Raw genomic sequence first — 21,504 nt, 5'->3', positions numbered from 1 at the left:
TACATCCAGGAATTTCTCCATAAATTCCTCCAAAAACATCTTCAGGAATACCTCCAGGAATTTCTACAGGGATTCCTCCAGAAATTTCTGAACGGATTTCTCCAGGAATTCCTCCTCAGATTTCTCCAGAAAATCCTTAAGAAATTTCTAGCGGCACTCTTCCAGGAATTACTCCAGGTTTTCTCGAGAAATTCCTCCAGGGATTTCACCATGGAGATCTACAGGATTTTTTCAGGATTCTTTTCTGGAATTTTTCCAGCAATTTCTCCGGGGATAACTCTAAAAATTCCTTTAGGTGTTTCTTTAAGAATTCCCCCACGGATTTCCCCAGAAATTTCTCCAGGAATTCCTCGAGAAATTTCTCCAGGGATTCCTCTATGGATTTCTGCAGGAGTTTCTTGATGAATTCTCCCTGGGATTTATCAGTGCATTTCTTGAGATATCCCTCAAAAATTAATCCAGGAATTTTTCAGAAACTTCTCTAGGAGTTCCTTCAATGATTCCTCCAGGAAGCCGCATATATTTTCCCAGAAATTTCTCAAAGACTTCCTCCAGAAATACTTCCAGGAATTCCTGAATATTTTTTTCAGGAATTTCTCCAGAAAAACCTCTAGGAAATTCAAGAGGGATTCTTCTAGGGATTCTTTCTGAAAATCCTCGAGGAATTTCTCCTGGAATGTTTCCTCGGGTTGTTCTAAAAATTCCGATAAGTAGTCCTCAAGAATTTTCCCTAGAAATTCGTCTCGGAATTCCTCCAGGAAATTTTCCAATGACTTCTCCAGAAATACTTGCAATGATTCTTTCAAGAATGCCTCCACTGATTCCTCCATAAATTCCTTCAGGGTTTCCTCCAGAAATTCTCCCAGGGATTCCTCCATAGATTTGTCCAGGAATTCCTGCAAGGATTCGTTCATGAAATCCTCGAGTGAATCTTCCAGAAGTTCATGTAAGAATTCTTCCAATAGCTCCTTTAGGAATTCCTCCAGCAATGCATCCAGGAATTCTCCAGGAATAATTCCACGGAATCCCTGCAAGAATTGTTCTCAGAATTTCTCCAATCATTCATCCTAAGATTTCTCCAGAAATTCTTGCAGGAATACTTCAATGAACTCCTCCAGGAATTCTGCTAGAAACTCCTCCAATTCTCCATCCAGAAATTTCCTCAGGGATTCCTCCAGAAATTTCTCCAGGCATTCTTCCAGAAGATCCTCCATGAATTCCTACACGGAAACCTCCAGTCATTCTTCCAAGGATTCCTTCAGGTATGCCTCCAGGGATTCCTCCAGAAATTCTTCCAGGGATTCTGCCAGGGATTCTTCCAGGAATTTCTGCAGGGTTTCTTTCAAGGATTCCTCCAGAGTTTACTCCAGGAATTTCTCAAGGGGTTCGTCAATGAACCCCTCCTGGAGTTCCCCAGAAATTGGTCTAGGAATTCCTCAAAATATCGCTCCAGAATTTCCTCCATGAATTCTTCCAGGAACTCCTCTACGGATTCCTCCAGGAAATTCATCAAGGGTTCCTTTAAAAATGCCTCCAGCCCAAGCAACACACATGTTATAATAGAGTTACGACAGCGCAAGTTTTGGTTGTATAGAAGTTTATTTTACGTGATTCTAACATTGTGTTGAAATAACGTAAAATAAACTTCTATACAACCAAAACCAGCGCTGTCGTAACTTTTATATAACATGTGTGTTACTTGGGAGGGATTGCTCCAGAAACCCCTCCAGGGAATTCCTTCAATAATTTCTCCAGCAATTCCTTTAGTAGTTTCTCCTAGAAATTCTACAGGAATTTATCAAGACTCCTTCAAAAGTTTTAGAGAGTTTCCTTCAAGAATTCTTTCAACACTTCTTTAGTAATTCCTCCAGATATTCCTCCTGAAATTTCTCCAGTGGTTTCGCCTGGAATGCCTCCGCGGATTCCTCCACGGAATGCTATTTTGATGCGTGAATTACAAAAATGGTATATAAAATTCAATTGTGGTGTATAAGATGCCTGGATAATACAATGAACTCCAAAAAGGTACATAGAATTTAAAAAATGTGTGTTATGTGAGTATGGTACATTGGTACAACAGTTTCTGGAAGACATCCTGATGCAATCTTATAAAAACTCAAAGTTTAATTTCTGTGGCATTTTTCAAAAATCCCGGAGATTCAAATAATTGATGAACTTCCAGTGTGCACTTCTGCAAACCGTAGCTTTGGCATAACAAATAAAAATATTCCATGTTGACGTTTTTTCAATGAAAAATCTGCTCTCAAAATTACAAAAAAATTTTTTTTTTTTTTATTTTTTTTTTTTGGTCACGCCGCCGCCGCCGCCGCCGCTGCCTCAAAGTACCCTATTCACCGTCGCCGGTAAAATGAGCATCGGCGCACACGTCTAACCGCGTGTATAGTAAGCGTATATCGCCTCCACTTTTGCATACTATTCACCATCATAAGCGATCGTGTGTTGACTGGGCTGAATCACTTGAATATCGAGTGGATCAGTGAGTGAACCTGAATCACTTGAACATGAAGTGAACCCGATCTGAATTACTTGAATATTAATATGTTTGAGTCAGACCTGAATCACTTCGATTAAAATGACACAGACCTGAATCACTACAACATAAAGTGAATCAGACCTGATCCTCTTGAATATGAAGTGAATCAGACCTCACTCACATGAATATGAAGTGAATAGAACCTGAATCACTTTAATATCATGAATATCAAGTGAATCAGATTTGAATCGCTTGAATATAAAGTGAAACAGACCTGAATCACTTGAATATGAAGTAAATCAGACCTGAATCACTTGAGTATGAAGTGAATGAGCCTTGAATGACTGGAACATGAAGTGAATCAGACCTAAATCACTTGATTATGAAGTGGATCAGACATAAGTCACTTGAATATCACGATCACGAATATCAAGGGAATCCGATTTGAATCGCTTGAATCTAAAGTGAATCAGACCCGAATCACTTCAATATGAAGTAAATCAGACGTGAATCGCTTGCATATCATGAATATCTAGTTAACCAGATTTAAATCGCTTGAATATAAAGTGAATCAGACTTGAATCACTTTAATATCATGAATATCAAGTGAATCAGATTTGAATCGCTTGAATATAAAGTGAAACAGACCTGAATCACTTGAATGTTAAGTGAATCAGACCCGAATCACTTGAATATCATGAATTAAAAGTGAATCAGATTTGAATCGCTTGAACATCAAGTGAATCAGGCTTGAAACACCTGAATATGAAATATATCAGACCTGAATCACTTGGATTGAAATGATTCAGACCTGAATAACTTGCATTAAAATGACTCAGACCTGAATCACTTAAATATGAAGTTAATGATCCTTGAATAACTTGAACATGAAATGAATCAGACCCGAATCACTCGATTATGGAGTGAATGGAACCTGAATCACTTGCATATCTTGAATATCTAGTAAACCAGATTTGAATCGCTTGAATATAAAGTGAATCAGACCTGAAGCGCATGAATATTAAGTGAATCAGACGTGAATCACTTGAATTTCATGGATAAAAAGTAAATCAGATTTGAATCGCTTGAATATCAAGTGAAGCAGACCTGAATCACTTGAATATAAAATAAATCAGAATGAATCATTTAAATTAAAATGACTCAGACCTGAATCACTTGAATATAAAGTGAATGAGCCTTGAATGACTTGAACATGAAGTGAATCAGACCTAAATCACTTGAATATGAAGTGAGTCAGACCTGAATCACTTAATATCATAAATATCGAGTAAATCAGATTTGAATCAGACCTAAATCACTTGAATATTAAGCGAATTAGACCTGAATCATTTAATTAATGAATCAGACCTGAATCACTTGAATATCAAGTGAATCAGATCTAAACTTCTTGAATTTAAATGGCTTAGATCTAAATCAATTGATTATGAAGTGAATGGGCCCTGAATCACTTGAACATAAAGTGAATCATACCTAAATCATTTTAACATGGAATGAATCAGACCTGAACCTCTTGAATATTTAGTGAATCAGACCCGAATCACTCGGATAAAAATGACATACACCTGAATCACATGAACATTAAGTGAATCAGACCTAAACCTATAAAATATGAAGTGGATGAACTGCTTGTCATTATGATGTCTATGACCTTCCGAACAGCTTTGCCGAAGACTTGAACTTTCTATCTTATTAAGATCACGAGATAAAGCAAGTTGAAAATATGTACTCATTTTCCATGCTCACTAGCGTCACCTAGCGGCAGAATTGAGAATCAAACTGTTTGCAATTGTGATGCCAACGCCTTCCGAACAACTTTGCTGAAGACCATTGTAGTAGTTTTGAGGTGGTGCTAAACTTTTCAAGGTGATGCAATATTCAACTGAGTGCTGCAATACTTTTTCAAGCGAGTCCGTACTTATGACGGGTAGTGTATATCTTAGGATGCTTCTTCTAAGTTGTCGACTCACCGTTTCGCAGCATTACTTTTAAATAAAGTACACCGGGGTGTGATGTTATATCAGCAATTTGATCGTCATACGTGCTAGATTCAAGGAACAGTTTTCAGCGGGAGTAGCCCATTTTTTCTAATAAGTATTCAGGAGATAATATTTTATCCATACCCGGTTATACATATACATATTAGGTAGGGTGCCGAACTACTTGGTCAGTGGCTGTTATTTTGGGTACTTTTCCGCTATAACTTGCAATCAATTTCTAATTAATTAAATTGAATTTTCGTACATATGTAGCTGATTATCATACGCATCTTACTGTGTACAAGGAATAAAGTAAGTCTAAGTTGACTGAGTTATTGCGGAAAAGTGCCCACAATAGAAATCCTGCCGAAAGTAGTGCATTGCAAACCATCCTGTGTCCCAAAAATACAATTAAATAACAAATAACAATCAAATGCTTTGTATTGCATGTCAAACACGTTCGATTTATAAAGCTTATCAACTGTCTTTTTTATCAGAATCAATGCTCAACGACAATTCCAGCGGTTCAATGCGGCTCAAGCTAGTTCTTCATCATCGGTTATTCCCCGGTGCGTTATGTATGTATGAGAACAAAATAAATCTTCAAATTCAACTGAAACGATTCCCTCCATTGAACCAGTGAACCAGAAACGATCGCAAAAGTAAACTTTTAGCACTGCATCAACCAAACCAAACATTGCGACGTCGTCAGTAGACGACTACGACGACGCCTCGAAACTGCCCTCAAAATTCCGTCCATCCGTCTGTTTGGTCCGGTCGACAAATTAGCGGATATCGCGCACTCCACAATCGATCGATCTTGCACTCCGAAAGCTGCGCTGCGAGCTGACGGCCGATGATGCACACAAATCGCACCTATCGCACACAGCACACACAGAGTGTTCGGTATTTTGATTGCCAATTCGCAGCTCAATAATTCGATTAGCACTGAACCCTATTTATCGCCCGTCGTCGTCGTCCGTGTTGTCTGTTGATACGCTAGCTCTGAAGCTGTGAAGCATCGTCGTCGTAGGCATTGCCCGGTGCGATCCATCTCTTTCCTGGGAAGTCGTTGAACGTCTTCGTAGCTTCAACAACACGACGACAAGGAATGAACACCTATCTCGGGTGGTGAGTAGTGTTATCAGTTTTTATCTCGAACTGTGCCGCGTTGTGGACTACTTTCAGGATGATTGTTGTGGGATGGATGAAAAAAGGGCATCCCTAGTGGCGCGTTGATACGCAAATGAAGGAGCAATCATATTCGGATTGATCATTATGCGACTCACTTGGATGAGGGTCGAAAATGGAAACACAATGACGTCACAGAACTCTGACTGGACCCAGTAGAATAGAAGAAGGTAGACAATCACACAAATGGCGTAAGGGGGAGCGAGTTTGCGAGTTTTGCGTGCCAAAGGTGAGTTTCTGTCGAGGTGCAAGTTTGTTGTGAACGGTTAGATGGGAGATATGTATGAATACGTCACCAAGCCTTTTGTGAGCAGACCACAGTTTTGAATACATAAATGTGAACGAACGCCTGTTATCACCCGAGAGCTATTGAAGGGGGTGTGAGTGCTGGAAGAATAGCAAAGGTGCATGCTCGTGATCTGTGATGCTCCATATTCAACACCCCGCTTCTTTCCATTACAGTCTTATCAGTGATGGTTCATTTGCATAGCGGTGCCACCTCAGGCACTGGACAAAGGGTACGTTGACGCTCGGTATCACAAACGAACCGGGTTATCAACTGAGCAAAAATCAGATTTTGGAATTCTATTATTGTAATTATTTGAGATGATGAAATGGAAGATGACACAAGGACTCGGGCCATTCTTTCGCGTCACGATGACTGTCACGATATTATTTTGAATGTTATCGGTCTTATAATATGAATATTCTTAACGTGTACCAGGGAACAAAATATTCCCAACCTGTGCAAAAATCAGCCTGATTTTCTCAAACACTACCCATTATGTATATAGAAAACGATAATGGCACTATGAATTCGAGATTTAACAGTCATTTTGAAAATTATGTGTAGTTCGAACTTTGCCCACACCGGTCGTGGAAGTAATGCTGCGCTATTCTCTTTTAGGAGTCAAATGACGGGGCGCCTAATAATGTATATAAATGACACCAAAAGATTTACTAGTGGTGAACGCGTTCCCAGTTCGAACGGTTAACCAGCGCCAGAGGTATAAATGGATGCATATAAATTGGTGCTGCAAAACAGGGAGTCGATAAGGAGAGCGTCCAATATAGCTCTGAACCTCACAAGTTCCTACCTCATGCTTCCACGGGTCAAGTGATGATAAAGACCGCCAGCTAAGAGTTGTGTGCTTAGCTGGTAGTGCAGCCTGGGCACTGTTGTCCTTCTGACTTCAGCTAGGGAATCGCGCCACTTGGGCGGTGGCTTCTATATTCGTCTGTTTTCCACTATAACTCAGTCAAATTTGAACCAATTAACACAACTTCTGGAATGTGGTGAGATAGGTATAGTATCTACCCGTGTACAACATTTCAAGTTAATTGGTTCAAAATTGACTGAGTTATAGTGGAAAACAGACGAATATAGAAGCCACCGCCCAAGTGGCGCGATACCTAGATTGAGGAGGTACGATCCGAGCGTCTCTTCACCAAGGAGGTGCGGCTCAAACAGCGTCTGTTCTGGCATCCAGCGGCTGAGTAAGAAACGCTGCACCACGCCCAGCTAGATCCAAGGTGGTAGCCCCATCAGCGTGGTCGTTCCAGTGTTGGTTGGGACGATAAACAGAACTGGCACGATGGCCCTCCGGCGAGACAGGAGTGTTGGCGTAGGCCCAATAAGCCACCCATAAAAGTCCCCATTGCGAATAACATAGGATAAAATACGACTCGATACAATCGGCAAAGACCCACGCGACGAAATAAGGACTACGATTGGAAGCTTGGAACATGGAATTGCAAGTCACTAGGTTTCGCAGGATGTGACAGGATAATCTACGATGAACTACATCCTCGCAACTTCGACATCGTGGCGTTGCAGGAACTTTGTTGGACTGGACAGAAAGTGTGGAAAAGCGGGCATCGAGCGGCTACCTTCTACCAAAGCTGTGGCACCACCAATGAACTGGGAACAGGATTTATAGTGTTGGGCAAGATGCGACAACGTGTGATCGGGTGGCAGCCGATCAACGCAAGGATGTGCATGTTGAGAGTTAAGGGCCGTTTCTTCAACTACAGCATCATCAACGTCCACTGCCCACACGAAGGGAGACCCGATGACGAGAAAGAAGCGTTCTACGCGCAGTTAGAGCAAACATACGATGGTTGCTCGCCGCGTGACGTGAAAATCGTTGTCGGCGACATGAACGCGCAGGTAGGAAGGGAGGAAATGTACAGACCGGTAATCGGGCGAAACAGCCTGCACGCCGTATCGAATGATAACGGCCAGCGATGCGTAAACTTTGCAGCCTCCCGTGGTATGGTAGTCCGAAGCACCTTCTTCCCCCGCAAAGATATCCACAAAGCCACCTGGAGATCATCCAACCACCAAACAGAAAACCAAATCGACCACGTTCTAATCGACGGTAAATTGTTCTCGGATATAACCAACGTCCGCACATACCGCAGTGCGAATATAGATTCGGATCACTACTTAGTCCCTGTATGCATGCGCTCAAAACTTTCGACAGTTATCACCACGCGTCGAAGTCGAACGCCGCGGCTCAACATCGTGCAACTTCGTAACGTAGGAATGGCTCAAGACTACGTGCAGCAGTTAGCAGTGGCCCTACCAACGGAAGAGCATCTTGGCGCAGCTACACTTGAAGATGGCTGGAGGGACATCCGATCCGCCATAGGTAGTACCTCGGCTACAGCACTAGGCTTCGCGACTCCGAATCACAGAAACGACTGGTACGACGGCGGATGTGAACAGTTGAAAAACGAGAAGAATGCAGCATGGGCGAGAATGCTGCAACACCGTACGAGAGCTTATGAGCAGGCTTGGCATTAGTCACCGTTGGCAATCACTTTCATGTAACAGAAAATATTCTTCCGCATTCACATTCGCTTCATCGCAATAGGCTCATCAAATCGTCTACGCCGTTGCTCAGAAGCTTTTCGGGTTGCGAACGTCCATGGAAAGAAAGGTTCAAGTAACCATAGAAAACTTCAATGAAGTTTTTCAAACAACGACCGTCATCGACTACTGAATCGACGGTCATGAAGGTCATTGCAGTAGTTACAAAACTACAGTGTTCATCCAAATTACTCCACCGTTTTGAATTCTGACCACTGAGAATTTGTTTTCACGAGTAGTCAACACTCTTGATTTATGAAATATAATTTAACACAGTGCGCTAGGCCAGCAGTTACAAAGCGAAACAACGGATTTTGGCCACTACGAACAAATGTTCATTAGTTCATCTATTCATCATTCAGCGCCCTATACCGCACAGCGTTGCATCTCAATTATTCTAGGGGGTGCATGGCACCCCCTGTAGTTTCGCCTATGCCTGCTGGCCGCAGTAGGAACGACCTGTTCATTCAAATGTTGCTCTAGCTCTCACATATGTTCGGCCAAACCTTTTTCAGAAATGCGTAAGACATAATTAATTAAAAACATTTGCATCAGATATTTATTCACATAAATACATATTAGTTAAATATTATTCACTTTATTATGACTGCAGAGGCGCTGTCGAATATTGAGGACAGCGAGGGTTGGGATCACCTTTAGCCCTGGACCAGATGAAATCCTACAGTGTGGAGACTTGACGAACTAAACGCGTAAGCTTACGTTCCGCCTATGTTCAGGAACGTTGGGAATGTTCGGCATGTCGATATCAACAGGGCAACGTCACCTTATCGGTCCTTGTTCTTCCAGGAGCTCTTTCACTAGAATAAAACGGGAAATGTGACTTTCCATTGTCAAATAATTCAGCAAACCTGTACCTACCAATTGTAGCTATACACCAAGCCACCAAGCGATGCGCGGACGATTACGGAAACGGTAACAGGAATCGCGTCTAGGTCTAGTAATCGGCCAAGAAGAGTGAGGTTACAAAAAATACCAATATGTAATAGGGTTGATGCATTGACCTACACAATTTTCTTCCGGTAGTAATTAAAACGTAAAATTACGAAATGTTTGAGGTCGTGAATAAACTGTGACTGATGGGCTGATGGTCAAATTGACTGAAGGTCAGAGTCTGGGATGGTCGAACAAACAAACAAATCGTTACGGTCAACAATGGTTTCTTGGTTACGATTTGCCCATTAGCGTATGTGATCTATGGTTGCTAACATCGCGAGTGCTTACGCAGGTCGTTACGAGCATAACCCTAGCATACTTGTGAATCTCGTGACCAATGCCAAGCCTGGGCAGAACTCAGTCTTCCGGACGAAGAAGCGCCAGCAGGAAGAACGAGATCGCGAAGCGATGGAAGAGCTGTACCACGCTAAGGACACACGAAAGTTCTACGAGAAGCTGAATCACTCGCGCAGAGGCTTCATGCCACAAGCCGACATGTGCCGAGATAATCACGGGAATATTCTCACGACCGAGCGTGAGGTGGTCGAGAGGTGGCGGCAGCATTACGATGAGCACCTCAATGGCGACGTTGCAAGTACCGAAGGTGGCGTGGTAACAGATCTAGGAGTATGTACACAGGACGAAAGACTTCCGGCCCCTGACCTACAAGAGATTGAGGAGGAGGTTGGCCGGTTGAAAAACAACAAAGCCGCTGGAGCAGATCAACTACCAAGCGAGCTTCTAAAATACGGAGGACAAGCACTGGTGAGAGCACTACACTGGGTCAAGATTTGGGAGGAGGAAGTATTACCGGAGGAATAGATGGAAGGTATCGCGTGTCCCATCTACAAAAAGGCGTCAAGTTGGATTGCGGTAGCTACCGCGCAATCACACTACTACGCGCTACCTACAAGATTCCTTTCAAATTTTATGCCGCCGACTATCACCGATTGCAAGAGAGTTCGTGGGGCAATATCAGGCTGGATTTATGGGTGAACGCGCTACAAAGGACCAGATGTTCGCCATCCGCCAGGTGTTGCAGAAATGCCGCGAATACAACGTGCCCACACATCACTTGTTCGTCGATTTCAAATCGGCGTATGATACAATCGATCGAGAACAGCTATGGCAGATTATGCACGAATACGGATTCCCGGATAAACTGATACGATTGATGAAGGCGACGACAAGGTTCAACATTGATTTTGAGGGTGTAATTAGGAGAGCGGGGATAAACACGAGTGGAACGATTTTCACGAAGTCCGTTCAGCTGCTTGGTTTCGCTGATGATATTGATATTATTGCTCGTAAATTTTAGACGATGGCGGAAACGTACATCCGACTAAAGAGTGAAGCCAGGCGAATCGGATTAGTCATTAATGTGTCGAAGACAAAGTACATGATGGTAAAGGGAGGAATCAGCGCGCCCGCCACCCCAAATTAATATCGACGGTGATGAGATCGAGGCGGTTCAAGAATTCGTGTACTTGGGCTCACTAATGACCGCCGACAACGACACCAGCAGAGAAATTCAGAAGCACATTGTGGCAGGAAATCTTGCTTACTTTGGATTCCGCAGAACTCTACGATCGAATAAAGTTCGCCGTAACACGAAGTTAACTATCTGCGAAACACTGATTAGACCGGTAGTCCTCTATGGGCACTAAACATGGACTCTACGTGCAGAGGACCAATTCCTTGGAGTTTTCGAACGGAAGGTGTTGCGTACCATCTACGGCGGAGTGCAGATGGAAGACGGGACTTGGAGAAGGCGAATGAACCACGAGCTGCATCAGCTGGAGACAAACAGCCATGGACCGAGTGGAATGGAGACGGCTACTATGTACAGCAGAGGCCAGCCCGGCCTTAGCCTGATCGGTAAGTAAGTAAGGATGCATCCCAGAAGAAATTTCTGGACTCTTTCATGCGGGAAGGCTTATAGCAATTCCTCAACACATTCCTGGTGGACTTCTTGAAGAAAGCTTTGTGCAAAGTTTTGAAGGAATCTCCGGATGATTTTGGGAAGAAACCAGTGGAAGAATTTGTGAAAAAAATCTTAAAAAAAGTTGCTGAAGACAGGAATTGCTTCAAACCGAAGGATTTTCTAAACGAATTCTTGGAAGATTTTCTTGAACAAATTTTTGGTAGATTCCTAAAAGCATTTGTAAAGAAATCCATGGGTGATTTCATGAAATAGATCTTGTATAGATTTCTGAAAGAACTTGCGGAGGAATTTCTGAAGAAACCTTTCTAGATGGCCCACAATGTCGGGGTACTAAATTGTACTGACAAGCGCATGATGCAAGGTGATTCTAGAAGAAGGCATTATGATTTATTGTTCCAGTACTGCGTAAACCCTAGATTTTTTTTTACAAATGTACGTCGTTGTTTTGTCTTTGGCAGGGCCGGTTTGTTTTGGCGGAAGTCAAAATACAGTCACCCCAAATCCTATTTGTATCTGCCACCATGTGCGTAAAGAAGTATAATCAAACAAGTTTTTCTTGTTATTTTTCAAGCGGGCCCCACCAGGCGGCAACACTGCAGATCCGTCAAGCTGTTAAGTATCGCTATCGATGTATTTCGCGAATAAATTTTGAGCGTTTTCTCACACAAAACAAAAATGCGAGTTTTTGGTGTAGAAACTATCCTAGGGATTCCCATTAAAGTTGTACGGCCGTGTTAAGCCAAATATAAGATTAGTTCACGGTTGACCATGGGAGCATCAACAGTTGTGAGAGTAGCGTTGGTGCTAAGCTTGTTCATCGTACGGTCGGCAGGAGGAAGTAAGCTTTTTCTTAACTGTTGCGTTCTGATTGATAGCCACATGGTGTGAAATATTCTCGTTTCAGCGGGAAGCTGTGGAGAAAGAAAGTTGTCAGCACATTCACTGATTGCCCATGGATACAAGGCACGGTATGGGGCGTGGCCATGGCACGGTGCAATGTTCCATAGATACAGACTAGGTTGGACCAGCTATGTTTGTGGAGTTACGATTGTGACGGAGCAATTCGTATTAACGGCAGCTCATTGTACATATGAAGGATTGCAAATGCTTCCGGCGAATCGGGTATTTATCAAAGTGGGTTTTACCAATCTTGACTCACCGGAGGACAACGTGCGGCAATTTGATGTCGACAAGATAATTCGACACGAAGAATACGAAAAGGACACATTCGAAAATGACATTGCGTTGCTGAAGCTGTCTAGTGAAATTGCCTTTACAAGCTACATACAACCCGTATGTTTGTGGCAGGGTGATAGTCAATTGAGCAAAATAACCTCAAAAATTGGATTCGTAATTGGTTGGGGACTAGATGAAGGATACAACTTGCCCAAACATTTGAGCGAAGCAACGATGCCAATAGTATCAAGCAAAACATGCTGGGAGAGTGATAGATTGCATTACAACAAGTATTACTTCGAGTCAAAAACATTCTGTGCAGGCCGCCTCAACAGCACACATGTCAGTCATGGAGACAGTGGAGGCGGATTGTATATGCGAATGGGAACAAATTGGATTGTACGCGGACTTGTTAGTAATGCCAAAATTAACCCGCTCACATTAAATGTAGATGCAGACAACTACGTTATGTTCACAGACGTTGCCTACTATTTGAACTGGATCAAATCAAAAGTGCCTGTTATACCTTATTTTGCGGTAGACACCAAGCGAATCATTGGTATTGAGTCTGACAGTAAAGACAATTTGCTAGACTTGAAGAACTGCGGTACTCCGGGAAAAGATAAAGTATTTGTAAATCAGCACCCCTGGTATGCTTACATCTCAAGATCCCAATCAAAACCAATTTCCAGATTTTGGTGTTTGGGAGTTTTGATTCATCCTAGTTTTCTGATTACCGTTGCCAGGTGCCGGGAACGAAATGCGAAGAGTTTGCAAGTTTCAATAACAAATTGTTTTTTTTTTTATTCCATGTATAATAATCAGAATTCATTTTCAGGTCGGCATGGGTCATCGAACCTCCTCTGGATATCGTATATGATTACGAAGATGATACTGATTATGTTATCGGATTGGATGCTTCAACGAGAATTCCCATTCGCAACACATTTGTACATCCTGATTATGACTCCATAAAAAATACCAACGATATTGCGTTGGTTAAGCTAGGGCGGCCAACTACTACGATCCCAATATGCATCCTTTCATCAGATCCATTTGACATTCCCGCTGCACAGCTCCCCATTAGTTTCAAGTTGAACATTCCAGATGTGAACCACAGCACCCAGCATTCCCGAGAAATTGTTCAGGTGATTGATTCGGAAGTCTGTCAGAGAAAGTTAAACATGTACCAAATTGATTTGAATTTGACTGAGGGTCAAGTCTGCAGTATTTCAACTGACGGGATCCATAATTTCTATGAAACATTCAATTTGGGATCAGTATTGTATTTGAAGAAAGAGTCATTTGATGGACAGTACTACCTGACAGCGATTTCGACCTTTGGTTTTATGGGGAACGTGTCAGATTTTAATACGGTGTTCATGAATGTGGCGTATTATTCGAAGTGGATTCAGGAGAGCCTAGCGCAATACTTGTAAGAGAGAAACATTCAATAATTTTGATAAAATATCTAATAAATGTATGTAACTAAAAATGAAATAGGTTTATGTGATATAACATCAAACATCTTTTCTCTTAGCCGGCTGAAATTTAAGTACATAATTTAAGTAACCTATCTATATACAGGGTGTTAGGTTCGTAAGTACAATCTTTTTAAATGGTGAAACAAATTGAACTTTCCATGTTTTTGATAATTATTGCCTTAACTGGCTGGTCAAACTTATCGCAGTTTTTTACCCTTATTCAAAAGATTATTGACTCTTCTATCAAATATCATCTTTGAATCGATTGGTCAAGTTAAATAACTAAGTTTTCTAGAGTAAATAGCTCAAAAGTAGTGTGTTTAAATTTGTGCGTAATAAATTAAAATTCCTTCCAAAGCAAAGTTGTGGCAACTGCTTCACTTTACAATTCGTTATTTGACACCAAACGTCTAGCTCTTACCGTTTTCTTGCAATTTCAATTTAAATGTGCGGCATACTGCGCAAAAAGTGCTTACCTTGACAGTTGCAAATTTATGATCTAAAATGCGATGTTTATTTTGATATGCTGCTACTAACGATTTTTTTTAAAGAAACACTTGTTGTTTTTTTATATTCTTTGGAGAAATTTTCAAATAAAGAATGCATAGAGCAAAGCCAAACATATATTGTGGATATTTTTAAAGGATTTCTTGGAGGAATTCCTGAAATAATACTTTAAGAAGTTGCAGAAGCCGAAGTTTTCTCTGGAAGATTTTCTAAAGTGAGGAGTTTCAGAAGTTCCTTGAGGAGAGTGCCCTGAGAATAAAATGCATGAGTTTTGAAAGAAATTGGCGTAACATCCCATAGGCAAAGTCTTCTTCTCAGTTTAGTGTTTTGTGAGCACTGCCGACTTTTATCGATCTTGTTTCCGTTCTTTTCATGCTTATTTTACATCTGTCAAAATGACCTGAGAGTCCAGTCATTTTGAGATTAGGTTCGTTGGTGTAATAGAGAATGGCAGGCAAAGAAAGCCATTCATAACTGTGGAAATGCTGAAAGAACACTATGCTATGTTGAAGAGAGGCAGGCCAAGTTCAAGTGGGAACGTAGAGCCACTAAGAAGAAGAAGTTGGAAGTATAGTTAAACTGTCCTTGAAGTAATCATTAGAAAAGATTTCTGAACTAAAAAATCTCGATGTAAAAGTTGCAAATTTGAGAAAGAATTCTTGGAAGAATTAGTAATGAATTTAAAGATTTTTTTTCCTTTAATCACTTAAACTTATTTACAGCTCTTTTGTCTACTAGGGCACTGCGTGAGTGATTCCAATTGGCACTTACTCTTTGTACAGCGCCTATATGTATTCTATTCTTATTCTACTATAACGAACTGGTTGCCTTTGCGCTGCTGTCACTTTTCTACTCTGTCCATGGTAGAATGATGAGCACGAGGTTGTTGATGTGTGGCTCGTGTTCCCTTTCCAGTCCAATTGGGGGTCCATTATGAGTTGCCGTTAGCCGATATCCAAGTTTTCGGGTCCATCAGAGCATATGCTCAGGAGAGGGTCCGATTGTCAGCCGCTCTCGGGGGGGAAGAGCAACTGGCGAAAACAAGCAATTGCCGGGGCTGGGATTGAACCCATGACCATCCATTTATGAAGCCAGTACGCTACGGGCCCGGCATGAATTTATAGATGACCTTGATAGAATGGAAGTCATGAAGGGGGAAATACAAATTTAATTCCTTAGAAGAATGTATAGATTTTTTTTTTAACAAACCCTTGGTGTATTCCTGAAGGAGTTATTGGAGAAATTCTTCAAAGAAATTCAGCAAGAGTCCGTATGGCAAACCCACCAAAAAAAGCGAGAAAATTGTTGAAGGAGACCATGTAAGGAGTGTATCGAAAAGTAGATGAAAATGTTCAGGTTCATCTTTGAAATCTTCACAATATAGTTTAAGTTTAGAACAGCTTGAATAAATTTGGAAAATGTTTAGTATTATAGAAAATATGAGTAGTCGCAAATGAGGAAAAAGTCTAAGCATGCTTCTGGCCAATTTTGAGACATGCCGATTTTTTCATAAATTTTTGAAAAAAAAAACCCCTAATTAATGCACCTAGCGGTGATGGCGCCTTTCTCGTGCCTTAGAAACACATTTCAAAAAAATCTCGAGTGACATGTTGATGAATATCGCACTTTCATACGTTAAACAAAAATCCATTACATGGCACCAGAAATCATATCGTTTATGTAGCTTTGATGATTGAGTCTCAAACTCTTAAGGACATATATGAGCGAATCTGGAGCCGCCATCTTGGATTTTCAATCGCTATCTTGGATATTCTGGTCACCATTTTTTGGAGTCCAGAATTCGTCTCTATATCAAATAAACCCATATGACATGGAATTAGAGCTTAAAACGCCATTAAACAACCACCATTTTGAATTTGGAGCCGCCAACTTGGTGTTTGGGCCACCTTTTTGTATATTGCGGTCGCCATTTTTGGACTTCAGACATCTTCCCTATACCAACCAAATATACCCATATTACATGCATTTAGGGTCAAAAACTGCTTTAAACAGCCGCCGTCTTGAATTTGTAGCCGTCATTTTGGATTTTAGACCGCTATCTTGGATATTCAGGTTGGACTCCGTACACTTTCCCCATACAAATTATAACCATATTGCATGGTTTTAGAGCCAAAAACTCCACTTTACAACCGCCATCTTTAATTTGGAGCCGCCATTTTGGATTTTAGACCGCCATCTTGGATATTCTGGTCACCATTTTTGGACTCCTACTTCATGCCAAATGTACCCATATTGCATGGTTTTAGGGCCTAAAACTCTTTTAAACAGCCTCCATCTTAAATTTGAAGCTGTCATCTAGAATTTTAGAACGCCATCTTGAATGTTCAGGTTAACATTTTTGGACTCCGGACATCTTCCCCATACATAATATACCCTTATTGCATAGTTTAGGGCCTAAAACTCCGTTATACAGCCGCCACATTGAATTTTGAGCCGCCATTTTGGATTTAAGACCGCCATCTTGGATATTCAGGTTGCCAAACTCCACTATACACCCTCCATGTTGAATTTGGAGCCGCCATCTTGGATATTCAGATCGCCATTTTTGGACTCCAGACATCTTCCCCATACAAAATTTAGGGCCTAAAACTCCATTAAACAACCGTCATCTTGAAATTGTAGCTGCCATCTTGGATTTTAGACCGCCATCTTGGTTATTCTGGTCGTCATTTTCCACATACCAAACAAACCATTATTGCATGGTTTTAGGGCCTAAAACTTCGTTATACAGCCGCCATTATGAATTTGGAACCGCCATATTGGATATTCAGGTCACCATTTTTGGACTCCGGACATCTTCCCCATACAAAATATACCCATATTGCATGGTTTAGGGCTTAAAACTCCTTTATACAGCCGCTATCTTGAATTTGGAGCTGCCGTTTTGGATTTTAGACCGCCATCTTGAATTTTGGACCGACATCGTAGAATTTTGGACCGAAATCGTAGAATTTTCGGTCTCGTGTGTTGATATCCACACAAAATTCGTCAACCATGCTGAAGGTTGCGAAAATCGCCGCAGTTTGATGTGTCACATGATGGGGCTTGGTTCAGTTTTATATGTGGCCAGTTCTACCGGTGCTGGTCCGGATCACTCAAATGGCCATAACTCCGGAACGCCTTGACCGATCCAGACCATTTTCAATAGCAAACAATGCGGTAAAATTCCGGTTCGATTCGAGCTATAATCCGAAAAATTGGCCAATGGGAAGTGCCTTAAAAATGAGTGACCTTTTGTACACAGACATACATACACACATACACACATACAGACATCATCTCAATTCGTCGAACTGAGTTGATTGGTATATGTGACTAGACCCTCCGAGCGTTCTATCGAAAATTCGGTTTTTGAGTGAACATATAGCCCTTCAGTACACATTGGTGTACGAGAAAGGCAAAAGACGCCGTGTCATATAAATGGGTTTCCTGGATTTTCATATCTGAACCCTGTGGTACTGGACCAGAATACTGAAATGGTCATAACTCTGGAACGACTGAACCAATCGAACCATTAATAGGAAACTATGGCACAAAATTCCCGTAGAATGAACCGTCGGTCATCATCATTATTATCATCATCATAATCATTATAGTCATTTTCATCATCACCATCATCATCATCATCTCATATCATCTATCACTATCATCACCATTATTATTATCATCATCAACATCATCATCATCATCATCATAGCTTAAGTAACACATTTGTCACAGAAGAAACACTGCAGCGCAGGTTTTCGTTGCGCAGAAGTCACTGTGTCTCACTTCTAACAAATAAATACTTACTTGCTAGAAGTAAGTCATAGTGACTTCTGCGCAACAAAAACCTGCACCGCCGCGACTCTTCTGTGACAAGTGTGCTACTTGAGCATCACCATTATCATCATCATCATCACATCACCTAAATCATCATAATCATCATCTTCATCTTCATCATCATCATCATCATCATCATCATCCAAATCAGCCACTGTGCCAGTGCCACAGGCACAGTTGTCCTTCTGACTTCAGCTAGATTGAGGAGGTACGACCCGAGCGTCTGTTCACCAAGAAGGTGTGGCTCAAACAGCGTCTGTTCTGGCATCCACCGGCTGAGTAAGAAACGCTGCACCACGCCCAGCTAGATCCAATGTGGTAGCCCCATCAGCGTGGTCGTCCCAGTGTTGGTTGAGACGTTAAACAGAGCTGGCACGATAGCCCTCCGGCGAGACAAGAGTGTTGGCGTAGGCCCAATAAGCCACCCGTAAAAATCGCCATTGCGAATAACATAGGAGAAAATACGACTCGACAATCGGCAAAGACCCACGCGACGAAATAAGGACTACGGTTGGAAACTTGGACATTGGAATTGCAAGTCACTAGGTTTCGCAGGATGTGACAGGATAATCTACGATGAACTACATCCTCGCAACTTCGACATCGTGGCGTTGCAGGAATTTTGTTAGACTGGACAGAAAGTGTGGAAAAGCGGGCATCGAGCGGCTACCTTCTACCAAAGCTGTGGCACCACCAATGAACTGGGAACAGGATTTATAGTGTTGGGCAAGATGCGACAACGTGTGATCGGGTGGCAGCCGATCAACGCAAGGATGTGCATGTTAAGAGTTAAGGGCCGTTTCTTCAACTACAGCATCATCAACGTCCACTGCCCACACGAAGGGAGACCTGATGACGAGAAGAAGCGTTCTACGCGTTCTAAGCGTTGCTCGCCGCGTGACGTGAAAATCGTTGTCGGCGACATGAACGCGCAGGTAGGAACGGAGGAAATGTACAGACCGGTAATCTGGCGAAACAGACTGCACGCCGTATCGAATGATAACGGCCAGCGATGCGTAAACTTTGCAGCCTCCCGTGGTATGGTAGTTCGAAGCACCTTCTTCCCCCGCAAAGATATCCACAAAGACACCTGGAGATCACCCGACCACCAAACAGAAAACCAAATCTAGAACGTGGTCGATTGATGGAAAATTCTTCTCGGATATAACCAACGTCCGCACATACCGCAGTGCGAATATAGATTCAGATCACTACTTAGTCCCTGTATGCATGCGCTCAAAACTTTCGACAGTTATCACCACGCGTCGAAGTCGAACGCCGCGACTCAACATCGAGCAGCTGCGTAACGTAGAAGTGGCTCAAGAAGAGCAGCTTGGCGCAGCTACACTAGAAAATGGCTGGAGGGACATCCGATCCGCCATAGGTAGTATGTACCTCGGCTACAGCACTAGGCTTCGCGAATCCGAATCACAGAAACGACTGGTACGACGGCGAATGTGAACAGTTGAAAAACGAGAAAAATGCAGCATGGGCGAGAATGCTGCAACACCGTACGAGAGCGAATGAGGCGTTACAGACAGGCGCGGAAGCCCCTCTCTGAAGCAATACCTTCTTGGTGGTTCCGGAGAGACGTAGGGTTTGGCGACCATAGGAATGGTTTAGTGGGTACGAGGAGAGAGTAGTCCTGGATTTTACTTTTGTTGTAGAAGACGGCCTGTCAGACCTACACTACCCTAACCTTCTGTTAGGGTGTCTGTTGAGCAGATTATCTCCCTATGGTTTAGAAGGAAAAAAAAAAAAAAGACAGGCGCGGAACAGGCAGAACTCAGTCTTCCGGATGAAGAAGCGCCAGCAGGAAGAATGGGATCGCTAAGCGATGGAAGGGCTGTACTGCGCTAAGGACACAGAAAGATCTACGAGAAGCTGAACCGCTCGCGCAGAGGCTTTGTACCACAAGCCGACATGTGCCGAGATAATCACGGGAATATTCTCACGAGCGAGCGTGAGGTGGTCGAGAGGTGGCGGCAGCATTACGATGAGCACCTCAATGGCGACGTTGCAAGTGCCGAAGGTGGCGTGGTAACAGATCTAGGAGTATGTGCACAAGACGAAAGACTTCCGGCCCCTGATCTCCAAGAGATTGAGGAGGAGGTTGGCCGGTTGAAAAACAACAAAGCCGCTGGAGCAGATCAACTACCAAGCGAGCTTCTAAAATACGGTGGAGAAGCACTGGTGAGAACACTACACTGGGTCATTTCCAAGATTTGGGAGGAGGAAGTATTACCGGAGGAATGGATGGAAGGTATTGTGTGTCCCATTTACAAAAAGGGCGACAAGTTGAATTGCGGGAACTACCGCGCTATCACACTACTGAACGCTGCCTACAAGATAGTCTCTCAAATTTTATGCCGCCGACTATCACCGATTACAAGAGAGTTCGTGGGGCAATATCAGGCTGGATTTATGGGTGAACGCGCTACAACGGACCAGATGTTCGCCATTAGCCAGGTGTTGCAGCAATGCCGCGAATACACCGTGCCCACACATCACTTGTTCATCGATTTCAAATCGGCGTATGATACAATCGATCGAGAACAGCTATGGCAGATTATGCACGAATACGGATTCCCGGATAAACTGATACGATTGATGATGGCGATGATGGATCGAGTGATGTGCGTAGTTCGAGTATCAGGGACACTCTCGAGTCCCTTCGAATCTCGCAAAGGGTTACGACAAGGTTCAACATTGATTTGGAGGGTGTAATTAGGAAAGCGGGGATAAACACGAGTGGAACGATTTTCACGAAGTCCGTTCAGCTGCTTGGTTTCGCTGATAATATTGATATTATTGCTCGTAAGTTTTAGACGATGGCGGAAACGTACATCCGACTAAAGAGTGAAGCCAGGCGAATCGGGTTAGTCATTAATGTGTCAAAAACAAAGTACATGATGGCAAAGGGCTCCAGGGAGGAATCACCGCGCCCGCCACCCCGGATTATTATCGACGGTTCTGAGATCGAGGTGGTTTAAGAATTCGTGCACTTGGGCTCACTGGTGACCGCCGACAACGACACC

At 42.6% G+C, this 21,504-nt stretch overlaps 2 protein-coding genes across 3 annotated transcripts in view; one reads left to right on the top strand and one right to left on the bottom strand.

The window, feature by feature from the left end:
- LOC109621380 (cGMP-dependent protein kinase, isozyme 1) overlaps positions 1–21,504 on the bottom strand; it is a 143,848-nt gene that overhangs the window by 64,702 nt on the left and 57,642 nt on the right. The gene's annotated exons all lie outside the window — the stretch shown is intronic.
- LOC134288500 (chymotrypsin-like protease CTRL-1) lies at positions 11,058–13,607 on the top strand. The gene has a single exon (XM_062853544.1). It carries the CDS (start codon positions 12,453–12,455, stop codon positions 13,605–13,607), a length of 1,155 nt encoding a protein of 384 aa, XP_062709528.1. The 5' UTR covers positions 11,058–12,452.

Source organism: Aedes albopictus, chromosome 2 (genome assembly GCF_035046485.1).
Source record: "Aedes albopictus strain Foshan chromosome 2, AalbF5, whole genome shotgun sequence".
Classification (NCBI taxonomy): domain Eukaryota; kingdom Metazoa; phylum Arthropoda; class Insecta; order Diptera; family Culicidae; genus Aedes; species Aedes albopictus.
This window is presented reverse-complemented; position numbering and strand designations above follow the sequence as displayed.